The sequence below is a fragment of the Polypterus senegalus genome, chromosome 12 (assembly GCF_016835505.1).
Source record: "Polypterus senegalus isolate Bchr_013 chromosome 12, ASM1683550v1, whole genome shotgun sequence".
In the NCBI taxonomy this organism is placed as follows: Eukaryota; Metazoa; Chordata; class Cladistia; order Polypteriformes; family Polypteridae; genus Polypterus; species Polypterus senegalus.
Window position 1 is genome coordinate 147,748,937 of NC_053165.1, and position 22,820 is coordinate 147,771,756.

Consider the following 22,820-nt stretch of genomic DNA (forward strand, 5'->3'; position numbering starts at 1 on the left):
TGTGTATTTTTCTTTTTTAGGATATGATTAAAAGCTAAATTTTTTACAAAGATAATTTTGTATAAAGACCAATTGTTATCAGTATACTGTAAATTATAGAGTTTTATCTACAGACAAAGGAGTGATATGGTGGCACAGTGCTTAGCGATCCAGTGTCCTGGCTTTATATTTTGGACTGGTCACTGTGTTGGTGGGTTTACATGATCAACATTTTACTGAATGTTTTTCTTCTGGTTTTCCTCCCACATTTTAAAGATGTACACATTAGTTTTTGTGTTGATTCTAATTTGCCCATATTTGGGTTTATGCATAAGTAGGTCTGATGATAGACTGGTGTCGTACCCATGGTGAGTTTCTGTTTGCTCCAGCCTCTGCAACCTTAAATGGGAGTATGCAGATATGGAAATGTTATCCTGAAGTATTTTATTATAGACTAGTAGAAGGAAGAGTGCTAGCAAACGTGAGCAAAAAGACAAGGTCCTTCAGAAGATGTGTTCACGTTAGGCAGAGTAACAGAAGTTTGCTTTAGTATGAGAGTGTATTGGTAATCCAAATAATTAGAAACACTATTGCAAAAATCGTTGGTGAAAACGGTCCATATTTATAAAGAGCCTTGCTATGGCGATGCTTATTATTAAGACATGTTATGCAGCAGAGACTGAATGGCATCATTTTGCTTGCAATCATTTATAGTCCTTCCTCATCTTTTGGTTTCCTAATCACTGAGTGTTTAAAGAAGTTTGTTTAGTTTTTTTTCTTAAAAGAAAACAGAAGCCTTTCCTTGACTATATGTCTGAGATGTTTTCTTTGGATCAGTTTCTTGTTTTAATGCAATGTACTTACTCTTTTTCACTTGAAGTGCCTTAAATCTGTGTTTAACAAAAACCCAAAGATGACCACTTTTTAAATTATCATTATTATTATTATCATAGGTAATATATACATCCAGTGACTTCATAGCATTTTATGATTCGGATTCAAACATACCCTCTTTGAATAGCACCTTACCCTTGATGCAAAAAAGTGAGATGTACTGTGGTCATATGCTGGGTTTGGATATTTACATAATATATACAGTTTAATTTTGGAGAAGAAAAATTAATAAACCTGAACAGTGCTATTAAGTACATTCAGCAGGCCAAATTAAGAAACCGATCCACGACAAGTCCACCTGAGACAGGGTTCTTGAAAGGTATTGCACAAACCTTAATTTTTGTTGACAGTAGTCCTGCCTAAAGGCCGAAGTAGTACACTGGCAACAGAAAGGTTGCGGATTTAGTTTCATTTGCTGACTTCTTGCATAATCTACCAGTGCTCTTGTTGCGCAATAAATGCAGTATACCTATGAATGATGTGAACAATGAACAAGTTAATTAGTTATTTTTTGTGGAAATGCTTTTGGCTATAAAAGGTCTTTGGGAGTTAGCAACCAACCCTGGGTGGCATTTCTGTCTGTTTAGGCACTCACTGACCATATCAGGACAGTTTGCAGTAACCGGTTAACCTAATACACCCATCCGTGAGATGTGAGAGGAAGCCACACTATCCACTGAAAAACCCACACAGATATGGGGAAAATATGCAGGATTCATATAGATAGCAACAGAATATGAATACAGGACTCCGGTGATACGTGATAGAAATGTTCAACATTGCATGACCCAAAATGAATGGTACCACATGATATATTTATACTACTGTTTCTTTCATAAAGAAGAAATTGCTTCATTTTCACTAATAATTTCCCCCTACGTTTTTGTAAATTCTCACTTTCTTTGGATTGGGGAGTATAGTCGTAAAAAGAATGCTGTACTGAAGGAAATGGTCATTTTTTAAAATCATTTTCTACCATATTTGACTGCCTTATAGGTCCTAACCAAAGTGTCGCTATGTCTGATGGGGACTATGACTATCTCATCAAATTCTTAGCTCTGGGAGATTCAGGAGTAGGAAAAACCAGCTTCTTGTACCAATATACAGATGCCAAGTTCAACTCCAAGTTTATTACAACAGTAGGCATCGACTTCCGAGAGAAGAGAGTGGTGAGTTGAGTTCATTTTTCTTTAACTCCAGTAGATATTTTAACATCAACAGGATTTTTTTCATAAAAAAGTATACAAAAAATGTTCAATTTTGCACCTGCAGGTGGGGTTGTTTTGAGGGGATGGGCGGGGTGTAAGCTTAAACCCTACATTTTGCTAAAGGTGTGCCACTTGTTCTAATATACACTAGTGTCCTTACTAATGAGCCATTAGGTCTTGTACTGTCTTGTCGTTCATCACTAGCCTCAGTCACTTTAGGATTCTTGCCAAGAAACACACCTATCCACACTCCTACAGAGGGTCCACTGCTTCCAAGTGGCAACTGGATTTCCACACTCGCATCTGCAAGATATCTTCAGCTCCCAGAATGGCACTCTGTCTCTCTACTTGAGATCTTGTGAGAGTTTTGGCTGTCTAGCTCAATCCTGGTGGTGCTACTTCCCCGGGTAACTTCTTGGTAGTTATCCATCCTCTGTATACATAAATTACACACATATACAGTATACGTTTTGTATTAGTTACAAATATTCATTCCACCAGAAAGTGTTTTCTTGAATCATAGATTTATATATTGGGGTGTGCTTTATAAACTTACTAGCTGGGAATGTACTTAGAGAAGTGACCAAATTATTACTGCGAATTCTGTGCACAGGTGGATTGAAAACCTCATCTAGTGGTCAACTCATGAAAAAGAGCCAAGCCTTTCTGATCATCATCCAGTAATACAAGTGTGTGCTACCCAACTCTCAATCTCATGCCTGCACTCACCGTACAGGGCTTAAACCCTCCACCATTTAAGAACCACACAACTAACCCTGTGCCCCCTTCCATCCACAAACATAAACTGAACAGCATTTATGTGCAGACTAGAGAGGGATCTGTGATCTGTTTCGGCTCCCGCTGCTGGTTGAGCTACGCCTAATATTCTGAGTCACTCATTTACCTTTCTGTGGGTGAGGTGGGAAGTAGAAGGTAATACTGTACATTTGAGTATAGGAGGGAACTAACCTATTATGGGTCATTCAGCTGTTTAAATGCAACTGCTTCATTAGGTAGATTGCATTTCATGCAGCTTATTAGGTGGCTGCTGCATAACTACGAAGCTACCCAGTTTCAACCTACTGTGTAATTCAGTACATTAACATTTTAGCATAAACCTTAAATTGTACTTGAAAACCTCATATTGATATACCGTATCTTAAGTCAGTAAATAATTGTATTCCCGAACTGTAGGACTTTCTGTTGCTTGGACCCTGCATTTCTGTCCTATTATGACTTATTACAATGGTAGTGTAATGATAAAATCAGTAAGGGCATTTGTCATTACGTGGCATACCCTGTGTTCCACACTAGCAGAGCTGAGACTATTTTGCTCATCTGACTACAACTACTAGATTAAACCTATCTAATTATATACTTCAGTATCAGCAGTGTAAAACAAGCCTGTTTAACACTGACCTGTGTGCAGTAGCTGATATTGTAGCTGTTTGCAGTAATTGACAAATGTCAATATTTATTCACATGGCCTTTTCTCCATGACTAAGTTTAATAAGTGCATTTTAAATGCATGTATGGTTTATTTTTTATTTTTATTAGGTATATAAATCCAATGGGCCAGGTGGTGTTTCTGGCAGAGGACAGAGAATACACATTCAGCTTTGGGACACAGCCGGACAGGAAAGGCAAGTTATTTCCTAAAGCTCAACACCCTTCCTTTATCATCTTTTCTTGGAGAGAATGGATAAAATAAGAAATGGAAAAGTGCTTTTAAAATGTTTTTTTTCTGCTATTGAAGACTGTTGTAGTAGACAGTGCATCAGGTATAGTATGACTTTAGTCCTAAACTAAACAAAAGCACTTCAGAATTTACATTGTTGAGTATAAATGTTATGTACATGGTGGCTGAAAATCAACTCAGAGTGCTGTAACTGTTCATATCTGAAATTAAACCCTCTGCATAAAGTTCTTAAATTGGTGAAGGTACACACAAATACTTAAATTTTTTCTGCTTTGTATCTCAAACATAGCAATAGAGAGGTGAAAAAGAGAGTGCAGGCAGGGTGGAGAAGAGTGTCAGGAGTAATTTGTGACAGACGGGTATCAGCAAGAGTGAAAGGGAAGGTCTACAGGACAGTAGTGAGACCAGCTATATCTATATGGATACAATTTATATGGATTGGAGGCGGTGGGACTGACAAGAAAGCAGGAGACAGAGTTGAAGGTAACAGAGTTAAAGATGCTAAGATTTGCATTGGGTGTGACGAGGATGGTCAGGATTAGGAACGGGGACATTAGAGGGTCGGCTGAGGTTGGATGGTTGAAGAACAAAGTCAGAGAGGCGAGATTGCGTTGGTTTGGACATGTGCAGAGGAGAGATGCTGGGTGTACTGGGAGAAGGATGCTAAGGATAGAGCTGCCGGGGAAGAGGAAAAGAGGAAGGCCTAACAGAAGGTTTATGGATGTGGTGAGAGAGGACATGCAGTTGGTGATGGGTGTAACAGAACAAGATGTAGAGGACAGAAAGATATGGAAGATGATGATCCGCTGTGGCAACCCCTAATGGAAGCAGCTGAAAGAAGAAGATGATCTCAAACATAGCAATAGATTATTTGACAACAAATAACCCGAAGACGCTTACAGTTTATTAATAACACAAGGATACTGGAAGATTTATATATGCTTGCATATACATACACAGGACAGTAAATAAACAAAAGAAAACCTACATTGAACATATATCTGGTTTTCTGTAGTTTAAGTTTCTCATTGTCTGTGTGCTTTGATGCAGTGGTCATCGCATTTGCCAGCACCAGCCTCACGCTCCCACTCCCCCAATGCCTCTGTAAAAGTAGGTGTGTATGTTGCACACTGTTTGTAGGTGCTGGCAACTGTGAATTTAATGGAAGGCGCTTACTCTCACGGGTCCAGCTTTGTAATTAATGTTGAAAGAGGTATTTATAATGTTAAGGATTTACCTGGCACATAGTTTGTTACTTTCAGGTTTAGTAAAACCAACAACCAAAAATACACATGCTGATACATTGATTTACTTTACCCGTGCATCTCGGAACCAAAATTATAAAGCAGAAATTTACTTTATGTACTTGGTGTGATTCCCCTTCAAGCAAGAGACAGAATGATGCCTTGTCCTGAAGACTTTAGTTCACATGAAAAGATTTTCTTAGGCATACTTTGAATGATGATGAGCAAGTCTTCTGTTTTTTTTATCCAGATTCTTTCTCACTCTGATTTAGTGGTTTTGCATATTGATCCTCTCTTGCTAGCATAAATATGTTGGCTGAGAGTTGGCAAGTTTTTTTTTTTTCTTCACATGGTGTATGGGCTCTCCTACTTGTGCACCTTGCTATCCATTAGTGAAGCAAGACTATGTGCTGCATCCACATCCAACTCTGTTATAAAGTGTCTTCTGCTGTTGTGATCCACCACTAGAATCTCCTTTGAGAGGGTCACCGGAGGCTTTGTTCCAGCCCACATCTTAGAGAGCCCAATTATACAAGCAGATGCTGACCCAGGCTGAGATAATGCAGAAAGAGAGGGAGCTAGTACTGACAATGGGTTACAAAGGAAGATCAGACATTTTGCATTGTTTTTGTAGCTGCACATACTGTAGGTACTACCATTTTAACTTATAATTAGTGTCCAGATTTGAATATCAATATTTCACCAGTTGAAAGGTAGCAACCAAGTCTCTCTTATGAAAACGCCTTCATATCCTTTCAAGAATATCACTTGACTGGGATATATAGTCTCTGAACACCAAGAGGGCCCACTCTATCAGTTGTGCATTTATATATATATATAAAAAAAAAAATCCCATTTGGTTTTCTAAAATTAATGTTGGTGAGGTTTTGATGTTGACTTTTAGTCAGGGGGTGCAACTAAGGTCAGCTGCTAAAGTCTCACATGCTATATGTGAAATAAACATGACCAACGTCACTTTGCTCAACATGGGGAAAGAGGGGAAATGTCAGCAGTGGAACTTAGCTTGGAAGAACATGTGTAACGGCAGGAAATATATAGATGTATTTTTTTATTGCTAAGCACTTGTTAAAATTTTGTTTGGTGGTAGCAGCGGTATTTTGTTTCTGTAGGGGGAAAAATATGAAGTGTTTAAATTAAGGTCATGTAAAATGTAATGACATAGCCTAATTAGTAGATTATGAACTTGCAAGATCTGATAGTTTTAGAGTCCCACCTCACAATTCAAAGGTCATGCGCTCATATCTTAATCGGTTCACTGCCTGTGAGTTTGCATGTTCCTCCCATTTACCATATTTACTTTTGTAATTTGTAATTTCACTTTTACAATTTATAAAACATTTTGAGCTACACTATTTGTAAATGTTATTGTTATTAAGGATTGTTTATAGGTGACCCTAAATTGGCCCGATATACATTATATGAATGAGTGAGATAAACAATGGATCAGGACCCTGTCTGTAGTTTGCTGTTGCTTTGTGTCCATTGTTGTCGTGGAACTATTCTGGCAACACGTCCCATTAGTTGGGCTAAACAGATTTTTGCAGGTAATGGATGGCTTTGGCATTGGACTGCTGTCTTGACCATTACCTTCCTTGTCCTAATATGTTATACTAAAGTAGTTATTTATAGACCAAGTGATAGTTGCATTTAATGAGAAAGATCTCACTCAAGCGGTACTTGAGATTTGAATATATCGAGTTTTCAGTATGTGAGGAAGTGTGACTTGAACTGTAGGCTGACTATGTCACTTTACATGATAAATAGCAGCAGCAGCAAAAGAAAAAAAAACACAAATCACGTTATTGTTTGTACTTAAGCTCTGTAATTTGTTGGTTCATAAATATGGTACAGGTCCTATATTGCTTTGTAACACAATTTGGCACATTATGCTTTATTTATTGTTGCTGATTGGAAAACACCAAATCAAGTTTTGTCATGTCATTTTTCAATCTACTTATTTTACTTTAAAACAATAATCTTTTTTCCATATCCTAGATTTCGTAGTTTGACAACAGCATTCTTCAGAGATGCAATGGGATTTCTCTTGCTCTTTGATCTCACAAATGAGCAAAGCTTCCTTAATGTCAGAAACTGGATGAGTGAGTATTCATTTTTTACATTGTTTTGTTTTTAAGTTATAGAACTGATTATGAATAAAAAAATGTTTATAGCAGATATCCATACGCTCGAAGACACTTTATTCAATATATGTATTTAACACATTTAACCCCATCCATTCATCTGTCTTTCAATCCCACTTCATCCGGGGCAGGGTTTTGCAGAAGCTGGAGCCTATCCCAGCAAGCGCATGATGCAAGGCAGGAACAATCCTTGAAGAGAATGTTTAACACATTTACTGTATTATTAAATTGTACAAATATTTAAGAAGTATTTTTTCATTTCATTAAGACATTTAACATCAATTTTAAAATATTGCTTTTTTATATGACTTAAGTTTGTGTATGTGATGGCTATGCGTGTGTGTGTGATTTTTTTTTATATATATATATATATACATACATACATACAGTTGTGGCCAGAAGATTTGAGAATGACACTAATATTAATTTTTACAAAATTTGCTGCCTCAGTTTTTGTGATGGCAATTTGCATTTACTCCAGAATTTTATGAAGCATGATCAGGTGAATTGCAATTAACTGCAAAGTCCCTCTTTGCCGTGAAAATGAACTTAATCCCAAAAAAAAATTTCCACTGCTATTGTGAAGAAGGCTTCAAGGTGCCCAAGAATGTCCAGCAAGCGCCAGGACTATCTCCTAAAGTTGATTCAGCTACAGGATCGGGGCACCACCAGTGCAGAACTTGCTCAGGAATAGCAAAAGGGAGGTGTGAAAGAGGCAAAGACTTTTGAGGGATGGTCTGGTGTCAAGAAGGGCAGCAGAGCAGTCACTTCTCTCCACGAAAAACATCAGGGACAGACTGATATTCTGCAAAAGGTACAGGGATTGGACTGCTGAGGACTTGGGGTAAAGTCGTTTTCTCTAATGAATCCCCTTTCCTATTGTTTGGGGTATCCGAAAATAAGAAAAGGTGAGCACTACCATCATGAAAACAGTAAAGCATCCTGAGACCATTCATGTGTGAGGTTGCTTCTTGGACAAAGGAGTGCAGGGCTTAATCACAATTTTGCCTAAGAACACAGACATAAAGAATGATAACAAAACATCGTCCGAGAGCAACTTCTTCCAACCTTCCAAGAACAGTTTGGTGACCAACAATGCCTTTTCCAGCATGATGGAGCACCGTGCCATAAGGCAAAAGTGACAACTAACTAATTTTGGGTCCATGGCCAAGAAACTCCCCAGACCTTAATCCCATTGAAAACTTGTGGTCAATCCTCAAGAGGTGGGTGGACAAAAAAAACCCCACCAATTCTGACAAACTCCAAGCATCGATTATGCAAGAATGGGCTGCCATCAGTCAGGATTTGGCCCAGAAGTTGATTGACAGCATACCAGGGCGAATTGCAGAGGTCTTGAAAAAGAAAGAAGGGCTAACACTGCAAACATTGACTCTTTGCATAAACTTAATGTAACTGTCTAAAAAAGCCTTTGTAGCTTTGGAAATGCTTTTAATTCTACTTCAGTATACCATAGAAACATCTGACAAAAAGATCTAAAAACAATGAAGCAGCAAACTTTGTGAAAACCAATATTTGTGTCATTCTCAAAACTTTTGGCCATGACTGTATATTTGTATATGTATAAAAACCTTCTCTAGCTGCATAATCCAGTTTGGGATCATGGGAGCTGGAGCTTCCATCCTGGAATCTTTGAAGTTCACACAGGAATTGACCCCAGACAAGAAGGCAGCTTGTCACATGCATACTCACACAGGGACAACTCAGAATTGGCAATTAACATAACATGCATGTCTTTAGTACTAGGGTGTTGTACCTTGTTAGCCATTATGAATGTAGTTAAACGACAAGCAAAATTACACCTTTTTTTTTTTTTTAAATTCTGCTCCTGTCGTTACCTGTGTGGAGTTTGTGTCTTCTCCATGTACACTTGTAGGTTTTTCACCAGGTGTTCTGATTTTCTTTTGCATTCTGGTGACTTGCAAATTGTGTTAATGGACAATTTTAAGTTGGCAGGGAAAGAGTGAAAGTATACATTAGCATACTCATCTAGGGCTGATGTTCCTTTTGTGTCCAACTCTGGTAGGACTAGAGAGCATTAGCAGAAAGTCTGGTTTAAAAAATGTATGGATGAAGTAGTCAATAGTAAGCACCATCTTTCAGCACTAAAGCAGTACACTTTATTCTATCTATTTTATTTATTTAATTCAAGCACTAAAGTGATTCTGGGATCACATAGCCACTGTTTATGTATATTCCTGAGCAATTTTAGTACCACAAGATACCACCATTACCCTTACATAGGCTTTCTGGATGCAAATATTTTCCTCTGCCTGACACTTTGCAGCACAGCTAACCCAACTACAGAAAGGTAGAATCAATACATTTTGTCATGCAAGTATTAGTAAAATTCATTGTACATGGTAGTTTCCTCTCCCTACCTCTACGATGTACAACAGAAACTATTCGGACATTTTATTTTAAGGTTATTCTGTTGTACAATATGTATGTATGTATGTATTGCATTTTTGTTCATTGTTATAGACAATAATTGTTATAGACACTTCTGCAACTGTGACATATGTTTTAATTTGTCTTGTGTAGTTTTTTCAGAAACATAACCCATGTGTAAATTGGGAACTGTTGGTAGATTTATGGTGTAGTTTACCTGTATAAAGTTTTGTACTTTTCTTCTACGTTATTTTATAGAGCAGATCTTAACAAAGGGACCCTTGTTCATACATTAGAAGCAAAGACCAATTACGTGCCTTGCTGTGTAGGTCTTGTAGTCCCGCTGAGGTGGGAAATAACCTAAAGCATGTTGACCACTAGACTATACTGCCTATTTCCCTGTTTTATTTTTGGATTAACTTTTGACAACTTTTTATCGATTTATGGTGTTTTTTTATTTTTATTTAACATAATGATTGTCTTCACCACAGCATAACCGACTAATATTTTCTTATCATGGTACTAAGACCTGATCAATGACGGAGGAGTAATGGCTCAAATGTGCTGTTACTGAGTATAGTAATAATCAGTATATAGTAATGTGAACTGTGTGATTTTTTTTTTTTTAAATTAATTTACACTAAATTATGCTCTTATGCAAAACTAACATATCATTTAAGAGCAATATTTATACAGAAGAACAACATATATGCTTAAAATTAAGATTTTTAACTGCACAAAAGTACCATACTCCTGAGGGAACATAAGATGTACAGAAACAATCAGGAAATTATTCTTGAGCTTACAAATAACTCCTCATTATTGAAAACATGTTTTTCAATTTCAACTTCTTTTTACAAGAGCTCTGCATAATATGGGGAAATTGTCTGCATTGCATAATTCATTAAGGTTGAATGCGGTGTGATTAATTTCTTTTGAAACCTTGTGGCTTATTTCTGTAGGTCAGTTACAGATGCATGCATATTGTGAAAATCCAGATATAGTACTGTGTGGCAACAAGTGTGATCTGACTGATCAGAGAGCAGTGAAGGAAGAAGAAGCCAAGGAACTTGCAGATAAATATGGGTAAGGAACTAAAGTTGCCAGCCTGTTCTGTAAAGTTTACTAAGAGGGCAGAGGCCGCAAGAATATTGTTTGCCTTTGCTGATGCTTTTACTGCACATGTGAAACAGAGACAGGAATGTTAAATCTGCCAAAAAAAGTAAATATAATCCTAACAGTGTAAACAAAGTCCAGGAATTTCAGATTGGGTGGAGTATCTTACCACAAACTAAAGAAGGTGAGATTTTGAATAAAAGCAAAATATTCTCGAGATAACCAGAGTTCTGTAAAAAGATGCATGCACATTTTTTTATTTAATCTGCAGGTAGTTTGATATTCCTTGAAATGTGTTTTATAGTAAATGAAATAAATAATATTTTTGTTCTAGTCAGTCATTCTCATTCCTATTAGATCAATTTAGTGTTCGTAGGGCTGGAGCCAGTCCTGGTAACACTTATATACTGGCGCCAGTTTAGAATTGCCAGTCAGCCTGACCAGCATGTATGTCTTTGGGAATATGAGAGGGAAAAAAACTGACCTATACGGGGAAAGTGTGCAGATTGCACATGGACAGTGGCTGGGGGGCTACTGATAACCACTACATTATTGCAATATAATTATCACCATTTATGTGTCCAGAGTACGCATTTAAGAAAATAAGACAATTTAACAGTACATTTGTTTTAGACATTTGAGCTTTAACCTTTTTGATGTCTATTTTTAATACACTTTTTTTTTTTTCTTAGAAAGAGAGTGTACAGATTTGTACCTCAGATTAAGACACATGTTTTTTTCCCTTTGTTGCTTGCATGTTATAGTCTAGGAATCACTGTAGTTTCTCTTCTCTGGATTTTCATCAGTGTTTTTTTGTACATGTTTTAATACAGAGACAAAAACCGCACACAATAAATACCTTGCTTGATTTATAGTCAATGAAGTGTGGGTAGTGCAGTATATAAATAAATGATCTATTAGCCTTAATATTTGCTTTTGTGCCCTGTCTGGATGTAAACAGTGACAGGTTCAGACAACTCTCAAGTCTGAGATGATATTTATTTTCAAATTTCAGACCTCTCACTATGTAATCCTATCCTGTGTGTAATTTACATTTATAAAATGTATTCTATCAGCCACATATCTGCCCCATTCTAAATCCTGTCCAGGTCTGAATGATTTTACTGACACCCAGTATTCCACATAGTTTAGTGTCACTTGTAAATTTAACCAGCCTGCTACTTGTATTTGTTTTTTATTATGGTCATTCATATAAATTTAAAAGTGCAGTGGTCTGAACTCTGATCCCCAAAGTACGTCAATTTTAACACCACCCAATTTTAAAAAGGTTAATTCTCATAACATTTGGTGTATATCGAAAGTATTTATTTATCCCACAAGTTTCTTGCTGTCAGAGAAAGTTTTTAGTTATTAAAATGATGTGTCCACCACTTCTTTGTTTTTGTCATTTAAAATGTGGCCTCCCCATGGGATTGCATGGGCACTACAAAATAAAAGAAGAGTTCTGCAGATTCTCCTTTGGGGATGCATGTTCTTTTCATCTTCATTTAGAGTTCTCCATTGACAGCATTTACCTGCCACAGCCCAACACTATGACATCAGAACAACCGTGTTAGGGAAAACATTTCTTTCACCACTCGTCTGTGCACGTTTCTTTGACTAAAGCACTTTTCCTCAGCCATCAGTACATTCTCTTCCTAACTTTGCTTAATCCAACATATGGTCCCAGGATGCTGAAACATATCCTAGCATGTGAGCATGGTGTCCGCCTACTGCAGGCACATACTTAATTACATTTAATTGCAATACTTTTAACATAAATATGTTGGGATTTGGAAGGAAAAGTGCAGTTTCTGGAAAGAAACAACCATAGACACGGAGAGCACATATAAACTCCACAGACGCAGTCACCAAATATGACTTTGATTGGTGAGGCAGCACATGAAGCTATTATTGTATAACTGTCTGAACTTTCAAAATTTTCTCTATCTATCTATCTATCTATCTATCTATCTATCTATCTATCTATCTATCTATCTATCTATCTATCTATCTATCTATCTATCTATCTATCTATCTATCTATCTATCTATCTATCACAAATTAACTACTGCACATTTTTCACTAAAAGTGCAGTTGAAAAGCAGACCCTGATGACACCTTAATTGTACAATCCAGACTGACACAGAACACTTGCACATGTAGACTTGTATAACAAAATAGTACGTGGCATAACCATGAGTGTCAATCTTCACATTTTACTTGCTTCTATGGCTGTCGAAGTAATAAAAATAAAACAGCTGGCCTTTTTTATTCATCAAATGGTTTGGGCTTCTGTGTCTGCATATCATTTTGTACTTCTGGGACTCCCTAAAATAGATTAATATGAGAGTTGGGTTAAAAATTTTATTTTCCACAAAGCTAGGTGAGAAGGTGGTTCGTCGTGTGGTGGGCACAGCAACGTGCTATATCAGTGTATGCTCTCAACCTCAGTCAGAATACAATCGGATGATGTTATTTTTAGCAGTACTGCCACCTTGTGGAAAAAGTTCAAATTTCTTTTTGTGACAACTTTTGTTGTGTATGCATAGTACTGTGTACATTTCTAAAATGTTACAAAATTAATACACTGCTTTTTTTTTTCTTCTTTCTTTTAGGATTCCTTACTTTGAGACTAGTGCTTCAAGTGGCGAAAATGTGAGCAAGGCGGTGGAAGTTCTCTTGGATTTAATCATGAAGAGAATGGAACGGTGTGTGGACAAATCTTGGATACCTGAAGGAGTAGTGCAATCAAATGGCCACAGCTCTACAGAGCAGCTCAGTAACAGCAAAGACCAGGGCAAATGTGGCTGTTAGTCATGTCCATCATGTGTGTGAAGTGGTGTTTCTGAGTAGTACACTTGTGGTTATGTCATTCCTGGACATGATTTTCTGTTCCTTTACTAGGGGTCAGGATCCCTATGTGGCCAACCATTCCAAAAGAAGAGTAGACTGTAGGGTTTGTGGGCAGCAGGTCTTCTCATTTGTAGCACATGTCTTCTAGCTAGTTAGTGTGTTTTTAGTATACAGTCATGCAGATACTCTGGTGTGTGGGTGGAAGCAGACTAAACATCAAATGGCTGAAGTTTATCCTTCACAAATCCTGGATGTCATTGTCTACATGGATAAGAGCAAATTATTTTGACAGGGCCATTGTGAAGAACTGAGTAGAAGTTACAAATTAAGTAAAAAAACAAAAAGGATGACCATCTGAGTATCCTGAAATGTTAATATGTCTGTCTAAGTGAAGCTTTTCATGACCGTTAGATAGGTGTAAATGAAGGGAAGTGGTCACACAATCATTAGCCAAATTTCACCTCTCACACCGATGGAGCATTAGGGGTTAGGAGAACCTTTCTTTTTCTTTGGTGAAGACTAAACTTCAGCCTATGCACAGAACCACAAAGTACTTCTTGTTCACTTGTCTTGTTTCTCTGGTAATTTGAGAAATTGATAACAGCGTAAGATTTTTGGGAAATGCATATTGTAATTTTTTAATTGTTATTAAAACTTTATTGCTTTTTGTAAAATGTCTTCTTTGAATTGGCAGATAGATTCCTAAAAGTGTTTAACATTATCATTAAGTATTTTATTTTCAGCATCAGCAGAGCCAATCTATTTAAACCTCTAAACCTTCTTGTATTTCAACAGGAATCAGGGCAGACTATGTGCGAGTGAGTCACCCTAATACTGGTGATAAAGACCTTGAGCATTCTGTGCCCTGAGGCACCTTTGGGACATCTAGATTGTAAATTGGATAGAAAAAGCTGTTGATGCCTTTGTGGTGCCCTTTAGTTTAAATGATTAAAATGAATAACTGCAGCTATATTTTAAAACAAAAAAGCTCCACTCTTGTGTTACTTGGACAACATTGGGTTTACTTGTCTATTGGGATAATTAGTTTCCTGTTAAGGTGGCATCGGGGGAAATCATTCTACATGATCATGTGATTTTTTTTTTTTTTTTTTGTCCTGTTTTGCATTTAATATAAATCAGTCTTGATTCTGGGTTTCAAAATGTGCCTAAATTAGGAGGGTGAGTGACATTTGTTCATGTTTCTTTTTTATAACACACTGTATTATTGCCAAAATACTGTCAATGCCAAATATGTAAGCCATATTTTAGTGTATCTATATAACGCTATCCACACAATATTTTATTTATTAAAATGATATAGTCAACTTTAAATTAGTATTTGAATTTATTTCCTCTCTCTACAGCCAAAAATAAATTGTTGCCTGTTCTTTCAGAAATTATTGTTCAGACTTTCCTTGGAATTAGTTTTAAAGCATACACTATATCCAGACATAATGTATGTACACCAGACTCTAAACCAGAAAGAAAAAAATATACCAGACTCTTACTTTGTTCTGTATTGTGTGTCTATATGGTCATGTACATTTATGCATTTATGTAGTACAATTTAGATCTACAGTGACATGACTAAACAGAATTATTGAATTTTGTGGGTATATACATAGTACACACTTTCATAAACGTAGATATACTGTACATATAAATGTTTCACATTTCTGGGTTGATTCCGCTCTTGCGCCCAGTGCTACAGTTCGCATGACCCAAAACTGGATTGTGATAGATTAATAATAATAGGTGGAAGGTGTGACAAAAATGATGCTCTAAATCTATAAATGGTCCGTATATTTTGCACTTGTACTAATAGAATTCTAAATGGGTATGCACATGTATGTATACGAGGGTAAATCAAAAAGTAAAGGCAATTTGTAAATTACACGGTAACCACAGTGGATAGAAGCTGACACAATCCAACATGTTCGCAGTGGCCTATGGGTAGTTTGAAGATGCACAGCACAGCGCTCTGCGGTTAGTCTAGTTTAAGCTAAGGCCAACTGAACATGGACACTCTGTTACAAGACCGTACCATTGTTGAACAATGCCTCATAGTGAGATTTCTTTGGGTAAAGTGAGTGAAAATGAAAGATGTTGGCTCAGTATGGAAGTGAAAATAGCATGACTCGATGCAAAATGTATGAACAGGTAGAAAGGTTTAAAGCAATAAGTACCAGTAACCAACAAAGCTCAATCTGGTTGAATCTCAACCTCACTCATGCAAGCCCACATCAACATGGCAAATGCCTTCATCAGAGAAGAACGGCAGATTACGTTGACTGCTTTTGCTGCAGATTTGGCTGTCAGCTGTGGATTGCACATGCTATAGTACATGATGACTTGGGCTACTGTAAAGTTTGTACAAGATGAGTACCCAAACAGCTTATTAACTCACAAGCCAACATCCTCCAATGAATATCAGCAGGTTTCACTCCCTTTTCCCAAAGAAATCTCACTATGGCATGTTGTTCAATAATGGTGCAATCCTGCAGCACAGCGTCCATGTTCATTTGACCTTGGCTTCAACGAGACTAAGAGCAGTGTAATGCATTGGCGTGTTCAAACTATCTATAAGCTATTTTGAGTGTTTTGTATTGTGTTGGCTTCTATCCATTGTTGTTACTGTGAAATTTTCAAATTGCCTTTACTTTTTGATGTACCCTCTGAATTTGCTGAATTGCCTGTTCCCGTCAAAATTGATATAGCATTCTATTATCTAAACGAGTTACACAAACACATTCAAATATTTATTGAATAAATTGTAATTCTGCTTACCCAAATACCAGGGCCACAGGTCAATTAAACACACACATTTTAATATATATGTGTGTATGTATGTGTATCAGTAGTTTACACATTTTTATGCAAACACATACTGAAATAAAAAGCTTTTACTGTTCATTAGTATATATTGTTTATAAAATGATCACTGTATGTATTCAGAATGTACATATAGAATTTTGTGTGCATATGTAACATCTAAATAGGTTTCTACATGCATGCATTCAAATATAAAATTGTAAACAATCATTTTCTTTTTAATTCAGGTACTTAATTGACCTGGTATGAGTGAGCCTGGGTTTGTGAGCAGGTGTTACCAACAGTACACTGCTGTCACATCCTGCATTGAGCCCAGTAATGCTTGGACAGGCTTTGTCCCCTGCCACTCTGAGTTGGATTAAGTGGGTCAGACAATGGATGAATTGTTTTACTTTAGAAATCCAATCCCAAAGAATCTCCTTCTAAGGATGTCAGAGTATTTCACAACAATTTTATGTAAAATAAGTGAACTCGTGATCTACAGTAAATAAGCATGAAGCTGTGTTGTGTTATGTGCACATTTGCAATTATTTTCACACTAGGCTTTTGGCCCATGGATTCTTTTGGATGGGTGGAATTTTAGAGAATACCAACTCGTTGTGCTATTTTAGTGGTCTTCATGTGTTGGTATTTGAGAAATCTATACATGGTATTAAAAAGCACTTTTACAAAATTTTCCTAAACATTTTTAATGCGTAAAACTACTCTTTCATATGCTGTAAAACACTGGATACTTTTTTTTTCTCCATTGCAGGTCTGGTGAATTTTGTAGATTTTAAAACTATATAGAATTGATGCACAAATATTTTTATCTCAGATTGTATAAACTTGTCTGCTAGGTTACATAACAGAATTGTATTTTACCAGAACTGCATTTATAATAAAAATGTGTTCAATATTTAAATCTTTTTTTGTGTCAAGTTCTTTTATTGTTTTGTTTTACTAATTTTTTTCAGGTAAGCTACAAACAAATGCTGATGTGTTGCATGTTGGTTGGCCTTGCAGGTAATTTGCCCATTTCACGATTGACCAAACACCCACTTTTTAACACACATAATAAATTTTAGTACCCTGATAAATGCCAACTTTTTCTATCCAGTTGTCCATGGTCTAAACCAGGGGTACTCCAGTTTGGTCCTGGAGGGCCACAGTGGCTGCAAGTTTTTGTTCAGACGTTGTTTCTTTATTTTAAGCTTCTTAAACAACATTTTTATGCTGGATTTCAGTTAGCTTGTTTCTGTGAAGAATCCAGATTATGTCACCTCAGACTATTGTACTGTTTTTTTGAAGGTTTTTGACAATTTTTAATACTGTTTTATTTCTATTCTGATGGTGATGTCATCTAGATGCCATTTTGGGAATGGTTGGTGTTTATGGACACTATAATGAGTTTTTAAGTGGTTGCGGTCACATTGATTATTGTTGCCATACCTGTTGCTGTCAAGTGATATGAAGATCATGTGACATGCCATGTCATCCTATACTCTAAGATGGTGATGCAAAGCAACTCGTTATCCTAGTGCATCAATGTCTGAAAAAAACTTTAAAATAAAAAAAAATAAAAAAAAAACTTTATATAGTGCTCTCCTAGACACTCAAAGCACTACACAGATGATGGACAACCATTTCAAGCACCGTCAATATGCAGCATTCACCTAGATGATGCAATGGCAGCCATTTTTACACCAATGCACTCAACACACAGTAGCTATTAGGTCGTGATGGGGTAAGAGAGTTTGTTAGCCAATTGGAGAAAGGGGATGATTCAGGGGCCAGAATGGATGAGGCTGTGATGGGCAATTTATCCAAGACACCATAGTACTCCCTACTTTTTTTCAAAAGATGCTCAGAGATCTTATATGACCACAGAGATTTGGGCCTTGGTTTTACATCTCCTTTGAAAGATGGCACCATTTTTTTTTACTGCACTGGGATCCACACAAAAACTGCAGGAAAAAGAGACCCCTTGTTGGCCTTACCAACACCTCTTCCAAAAGCAACCCTTGGCCTTACCAACACCTCTTCCAAAAGCAACCCTTGTTTTTACTAGATGGTCTTCCACCCAAGTTCTGGCCAGGGCCAACCATGTTTAGCTTCAGGAGGACTACCGGTTATGAAATGCAGTTGGTTTAGCTGCTTGGCAATCAGTCTAGCTTAAAGAAAACAAGTTAGTATAGCTACTTTGCAACACTGTTTTTGACTTGTGCCTTGATACATTTAGTTAGCTTTTTAGTTCTCAGAGCCCAGTCTGTTTTTGACTTTGATTTTGTCAGTCCCTTTTTGTGTTTTGTATCTGTAGGTATCCGTTAGTTTCTACGTGTTCACAACAGCTTGCTAATATTCCCTACCCTTAACTGCATAATTTTTTTCTTAAACAGCAATGTGTTCTTGTTTTCTTAAGCAGTTGACTGTAATGTAATGTAATGTCAGTAAAAATATTTTGTAATCTAAGGACAAGGTCAAAAACCAGGCATGGGTAGAAATCAAAAGTCGGAAAGAATTTCTACAAAGCAAAATCGATAACCAAAAATCAAAGTTAAAAGATTAAAGGTAGTTTCTATTGGCAGGAGACACAAAAGCAGAATCTATTTTTAAAATTAATCTCCAGATAGTTAAGGAATGCACACAATGACATTTCTACAGTCTTGCTGATGAAGCCAGCCACCCTTCACTCACTTCCAATGCATCTTTAAATGATTGCCATGGCAGTGACCACACAACTATTCCAAAGTGGCAGTGAAATCGGTAGTAAACAATTAGAAACTTTTCAGGGAAGTCTCTGATCAAAAACAAAGATGCACCTTTGATTTCCATTTATTTGAAAATCCCCAGAGAGAAAATAAATTTTAGCCCAGGCAGGAGACACACAAGCAAATTAATAAAAGTTGCCATGCATAATAGTTGACAATTAACAATGAAATACAAATGACAATTGAATCGGCAGCTTGCTGTCTAAGTTGGTGCTCTTACTATCTGTGTGTGTTCACCAAGAAGTAAGTGGTTTAATAAAATATTTGGAAGGAAATGGAAAAGTAAAATGTGAAGGACTGCAACTAGAAACCATTTGCTTTATATCCTTGGGAGGGAAACGTAAGAATGACTGACGTGGGAAAATAGTAAGTAAAAAAATTAAACACGTTTTTTTTTTTTAATCAGCAAGGATTGACCCTAAATTAAGCAATTGGGTGGTAGTGAATTTAATCATCTTGGTCTAAAACCATGGTTCATGATCTTCAAGACAGCCATATTACATAAGGAGAGCACAGAGACACAACAGCACTACTGTATGCAGTCTTTATTAATTATTGTCTCAACTTGTTTAATTCAGTTATAGGGTCACAGCAGAGATGGAGCCTATCCTGTACAATGCATGTTGCCCCATTGCAGTGTACTTTCATGCACATAGTCACACTCACTTATGCATCTATTCTGTGATAAAATGAAAAACCATGATAACCCCCTTAAACTTAACTTGTTCTATTAATTCCATTAACACATTCCCTGGGAAACTATTTTAAGTGCCTTATGACTTCATCTCTAAAATAGGACCCACAACTTGTGTGCTTATCAAATGATGCCTACATGGCATTGTTCTAGCTGTCACTATAATAAATCTGAAAATATAACAGTAAATGCTAGTTTTGTGCCAGATGGTTTGAAAATCCCCCTATGTATCTCCAACTCTAAAATAAACCTGGTTTGACCTTGACAGTCGCAGTAACTTTAGAACGCCAAATAAACTTTTCTGAAGTCCTTGAGCGAGATGTGGCATCTCAATTTAATAATTATTTAATATCCATCAGCTAGAATGACTGTTGACAGTTCAACTTAAGGGTACAATACTACTCTAGTCCTAGTAACTAATAATTTATTTACGGCAGCAGATTTCATACTTTTCACCAGTTTTCTCCTTTAGACAATAGTGTAGCAATTGACCACAACACTTTAGTGTCCAGAATGGAAAGTGTGTGTGGTTGAGCTCTTCATTAGTTGAAGTCCAATCTTAGCGGCAGCCAAGTGTCCTCAGCTATTCTCTCTCTGCATGCTTCTGCTTGGATAAGACATTTGAAGCTTTGAATTTAGTCATTTCTACCCAAATAATACATTAATTTATTTGAATTTAGTCATTTCTACCCAGATAATATATTGATTTATTTTAGTATTAAAAGTGGATATTTGTCAGAGATCTTCAAGATTTCTGTTTGCCTTGGCTAAATCTAAATTGCAATAAAACTATGCACATCTTAAATACAAATCTATCTCTCCTTTGCGTTGTCACTTAGCTACAGTTAATGGAGTCTCAAAGAGACTGGAGAGGTGTTGCTTGTTATAATTTAGGGGTTTTATACATATACTTAATTTTTTGATTGTTATTTTTTCAGTAGGCTCTGCTCTTTTTATCTTTATGTTTACCATAACATTGACACTGTCATTTTCTGCAATTACAGCCAATGTCTGTTTTATTGATGTGGCAATAGACTTGTTAACAGAAAGAACAGAATAGCTACCACGTGACTGGTAGTGTCACTATGTGCGACATCATGGCTTGGCTTTATTTAAGATCATGGCCAACTGAGTTTGTTATTCTAGCTTTTTGATTAACCTTTAAGTATCTTGCATTTATTTTATTAAAGTTTTGTTTGGACATGTTTGTCTGGCATTGAATGTGATGATAGATTGTTTAACCTTCATGTGTGCCAACTCTCGCTTGTTATAATGACTCTGATGTGGTCTGCTGCCTTTGTTTTCTGCATTTCCCTTTCACGATATTCAAATTAGAAAAAGTTTTTTTCTCTCACAAGAAATTGCACTGCACAAATTCAGGACTTGAAGACAAGGAACTAAACAGCTTTTGGTTGAAAAGAGAGTGCAGGTAGCTTACACAAACAAAGGCAGGGAGAACATAGCAGTAAGCCTGTCTGGTTTAAAAGAAAAAGACTTCCTGTTTAAAAGTAAAATAACTACCTTTTCGTTTTTCTTTTACTTGAGATTTTAAAATGAAACATAACAACAAAGCAGCAATCACAGTGCTGTGATTACAACCCAGGTTTAAATAAATGGCTTCTTTGACATCTGAGAGCCTAAATGTGGGTGGGTACATGGCCATGCACATGTGAGGCAAAGGCATATGTGACATGGCAGTGCAGTACATATGTGTGGTGAATGCTCAGCATGTCATTAATGTGTGAAGCTGAAAATACGACAATGCAGACAAAACAAAGAACAAAGTCCAGCGAAAACATGCAAAACAAAGAAGAAAAAAATATTGCAGCATGGTACATGACTCAAAATGACATCTGCCACTCAACAAATAAAAAGTAGTAATAATCCAACAACAGATTATATTTATTTGTTACCATTACCCACTGTGAAAACACCATTCATATACTTGTGAAAACTTACCATCTTCAAAGGTAACTCAGATTGAGCCTCAGTAATATTTAGTGACCCGTGTTTGCCTGAAAAATTAACTGCTTTATTGTCATTGAAATGTTCTCTTTTAACTCCTTTTGTGTAAAAAATAAAAAAAATTGCAATCAGGATTTGAACTTTGTACTGCTAAAGTACAGAGTCATCATCACTCTTATCGCTGAGCTACTCAAGTCAAACTGACCAACTATAGGCACTTTCCCACCACAGGGGCTTTTTAGAAACTTGGGAACTTTTGCAGCACTCCCACTGCAGGAACTTGGAGCATTTGTAGTTCCTGGTGCTCCTACTCCACAGTATGTACTTTTCATTCAACCAGGAAATATTTTGGGTGGGGCTTGGGTGAAGAATTGTGCTGATTGGTTGACTACAAGCACTGGTGCCATCTTATAAATCTACTAGTAGTTTGGACTTTACTGTACTCTATGTATATTTTCACCTATGTACTTATATCTATTCTACATATAAAATATTTCATATATCTATATTTATGAATATCATGTATCTATACTTACAGATCAGTATTCATAATATATACTGTATATATTGTATGCTGCCTTATTGCCTCTTGCTGTCTATTCCATTTTAATATGCTATTTGCATGCACTGTCTGTTGCACTTTACTATTTGCACTTTCTGGATAGATATTAAACTGCATTTGATTGTACCTGTGCAATTACAATAAAGTTGAATCTATTCTACTCTTATTTATAGAGTTATTAGTGAGGATAGAGTGCTGCATTTCGCATGGCCTCACTCTTTACAGCCACCTCCCTGTTGCACGCATCAAAGCAATAATGTCCCCCGTGAAGTCGCGATCTCCTCGTGAACTCTCATAATGTCACATTTCGCATCACTCTACTATGTGTACCTTTAATGTTACTTACATGTTGGGATGACAGCGTTCTTTGTTTTATGGAATCGTTTCGTATTTGAAACTGACATGCTGTGTTGCTTATTTGTTCCATATTTTATACGGCTTCAAGAGGGA

The 22,820-nt window shown here is 36.6% G+C and overlaps 1 protein-coding gene across 4 annotated transcripts in view; it reads left to right on the forward strand.

The window, feature by feature from the left end:
- rab27a (RAB27A, member RAS oncogene family) overlaps positions 1-17,303 on the forward strand; it is a 61,159-nt gene extending 43,856 nt beyond the window's left edge. For 3 of the 4 annotated variants that reach the window (XM_039770270.1, XM_039770269.1, XM_039770272.1), the window contains 5 exons: positions 1,870-2,042; positions 3,639-3,724; positions 7,041-7,144; positions 10,558-10,681; positions 13,330-17,303. In XM_039770270.1, the coding sequence (XP_039626204.1) occupies positions 1,890-2,042; positions 3,639-3,724; positions 7,041-7,144; positions 10,558-10,681; positions 13,330-13,528 (666 nt within the window). In that variant the 5' untranslated portion in view covers positions 1,870-1,889 and the 3' untranslated portion in view covers positions 13,529-17,303. The remainder of the gene's footprint in view (positions 1-1,869; positions 2,043-3,638; positions 3,725-7,040; positions 7,145-10,557; positions 10,682-13,329) is intronic. The other variant, XM_039770273.1, reaches the window with a different exon arrangement.
- Positions 17,304-22,820: the final 5,517 nt, after the last annotated feature.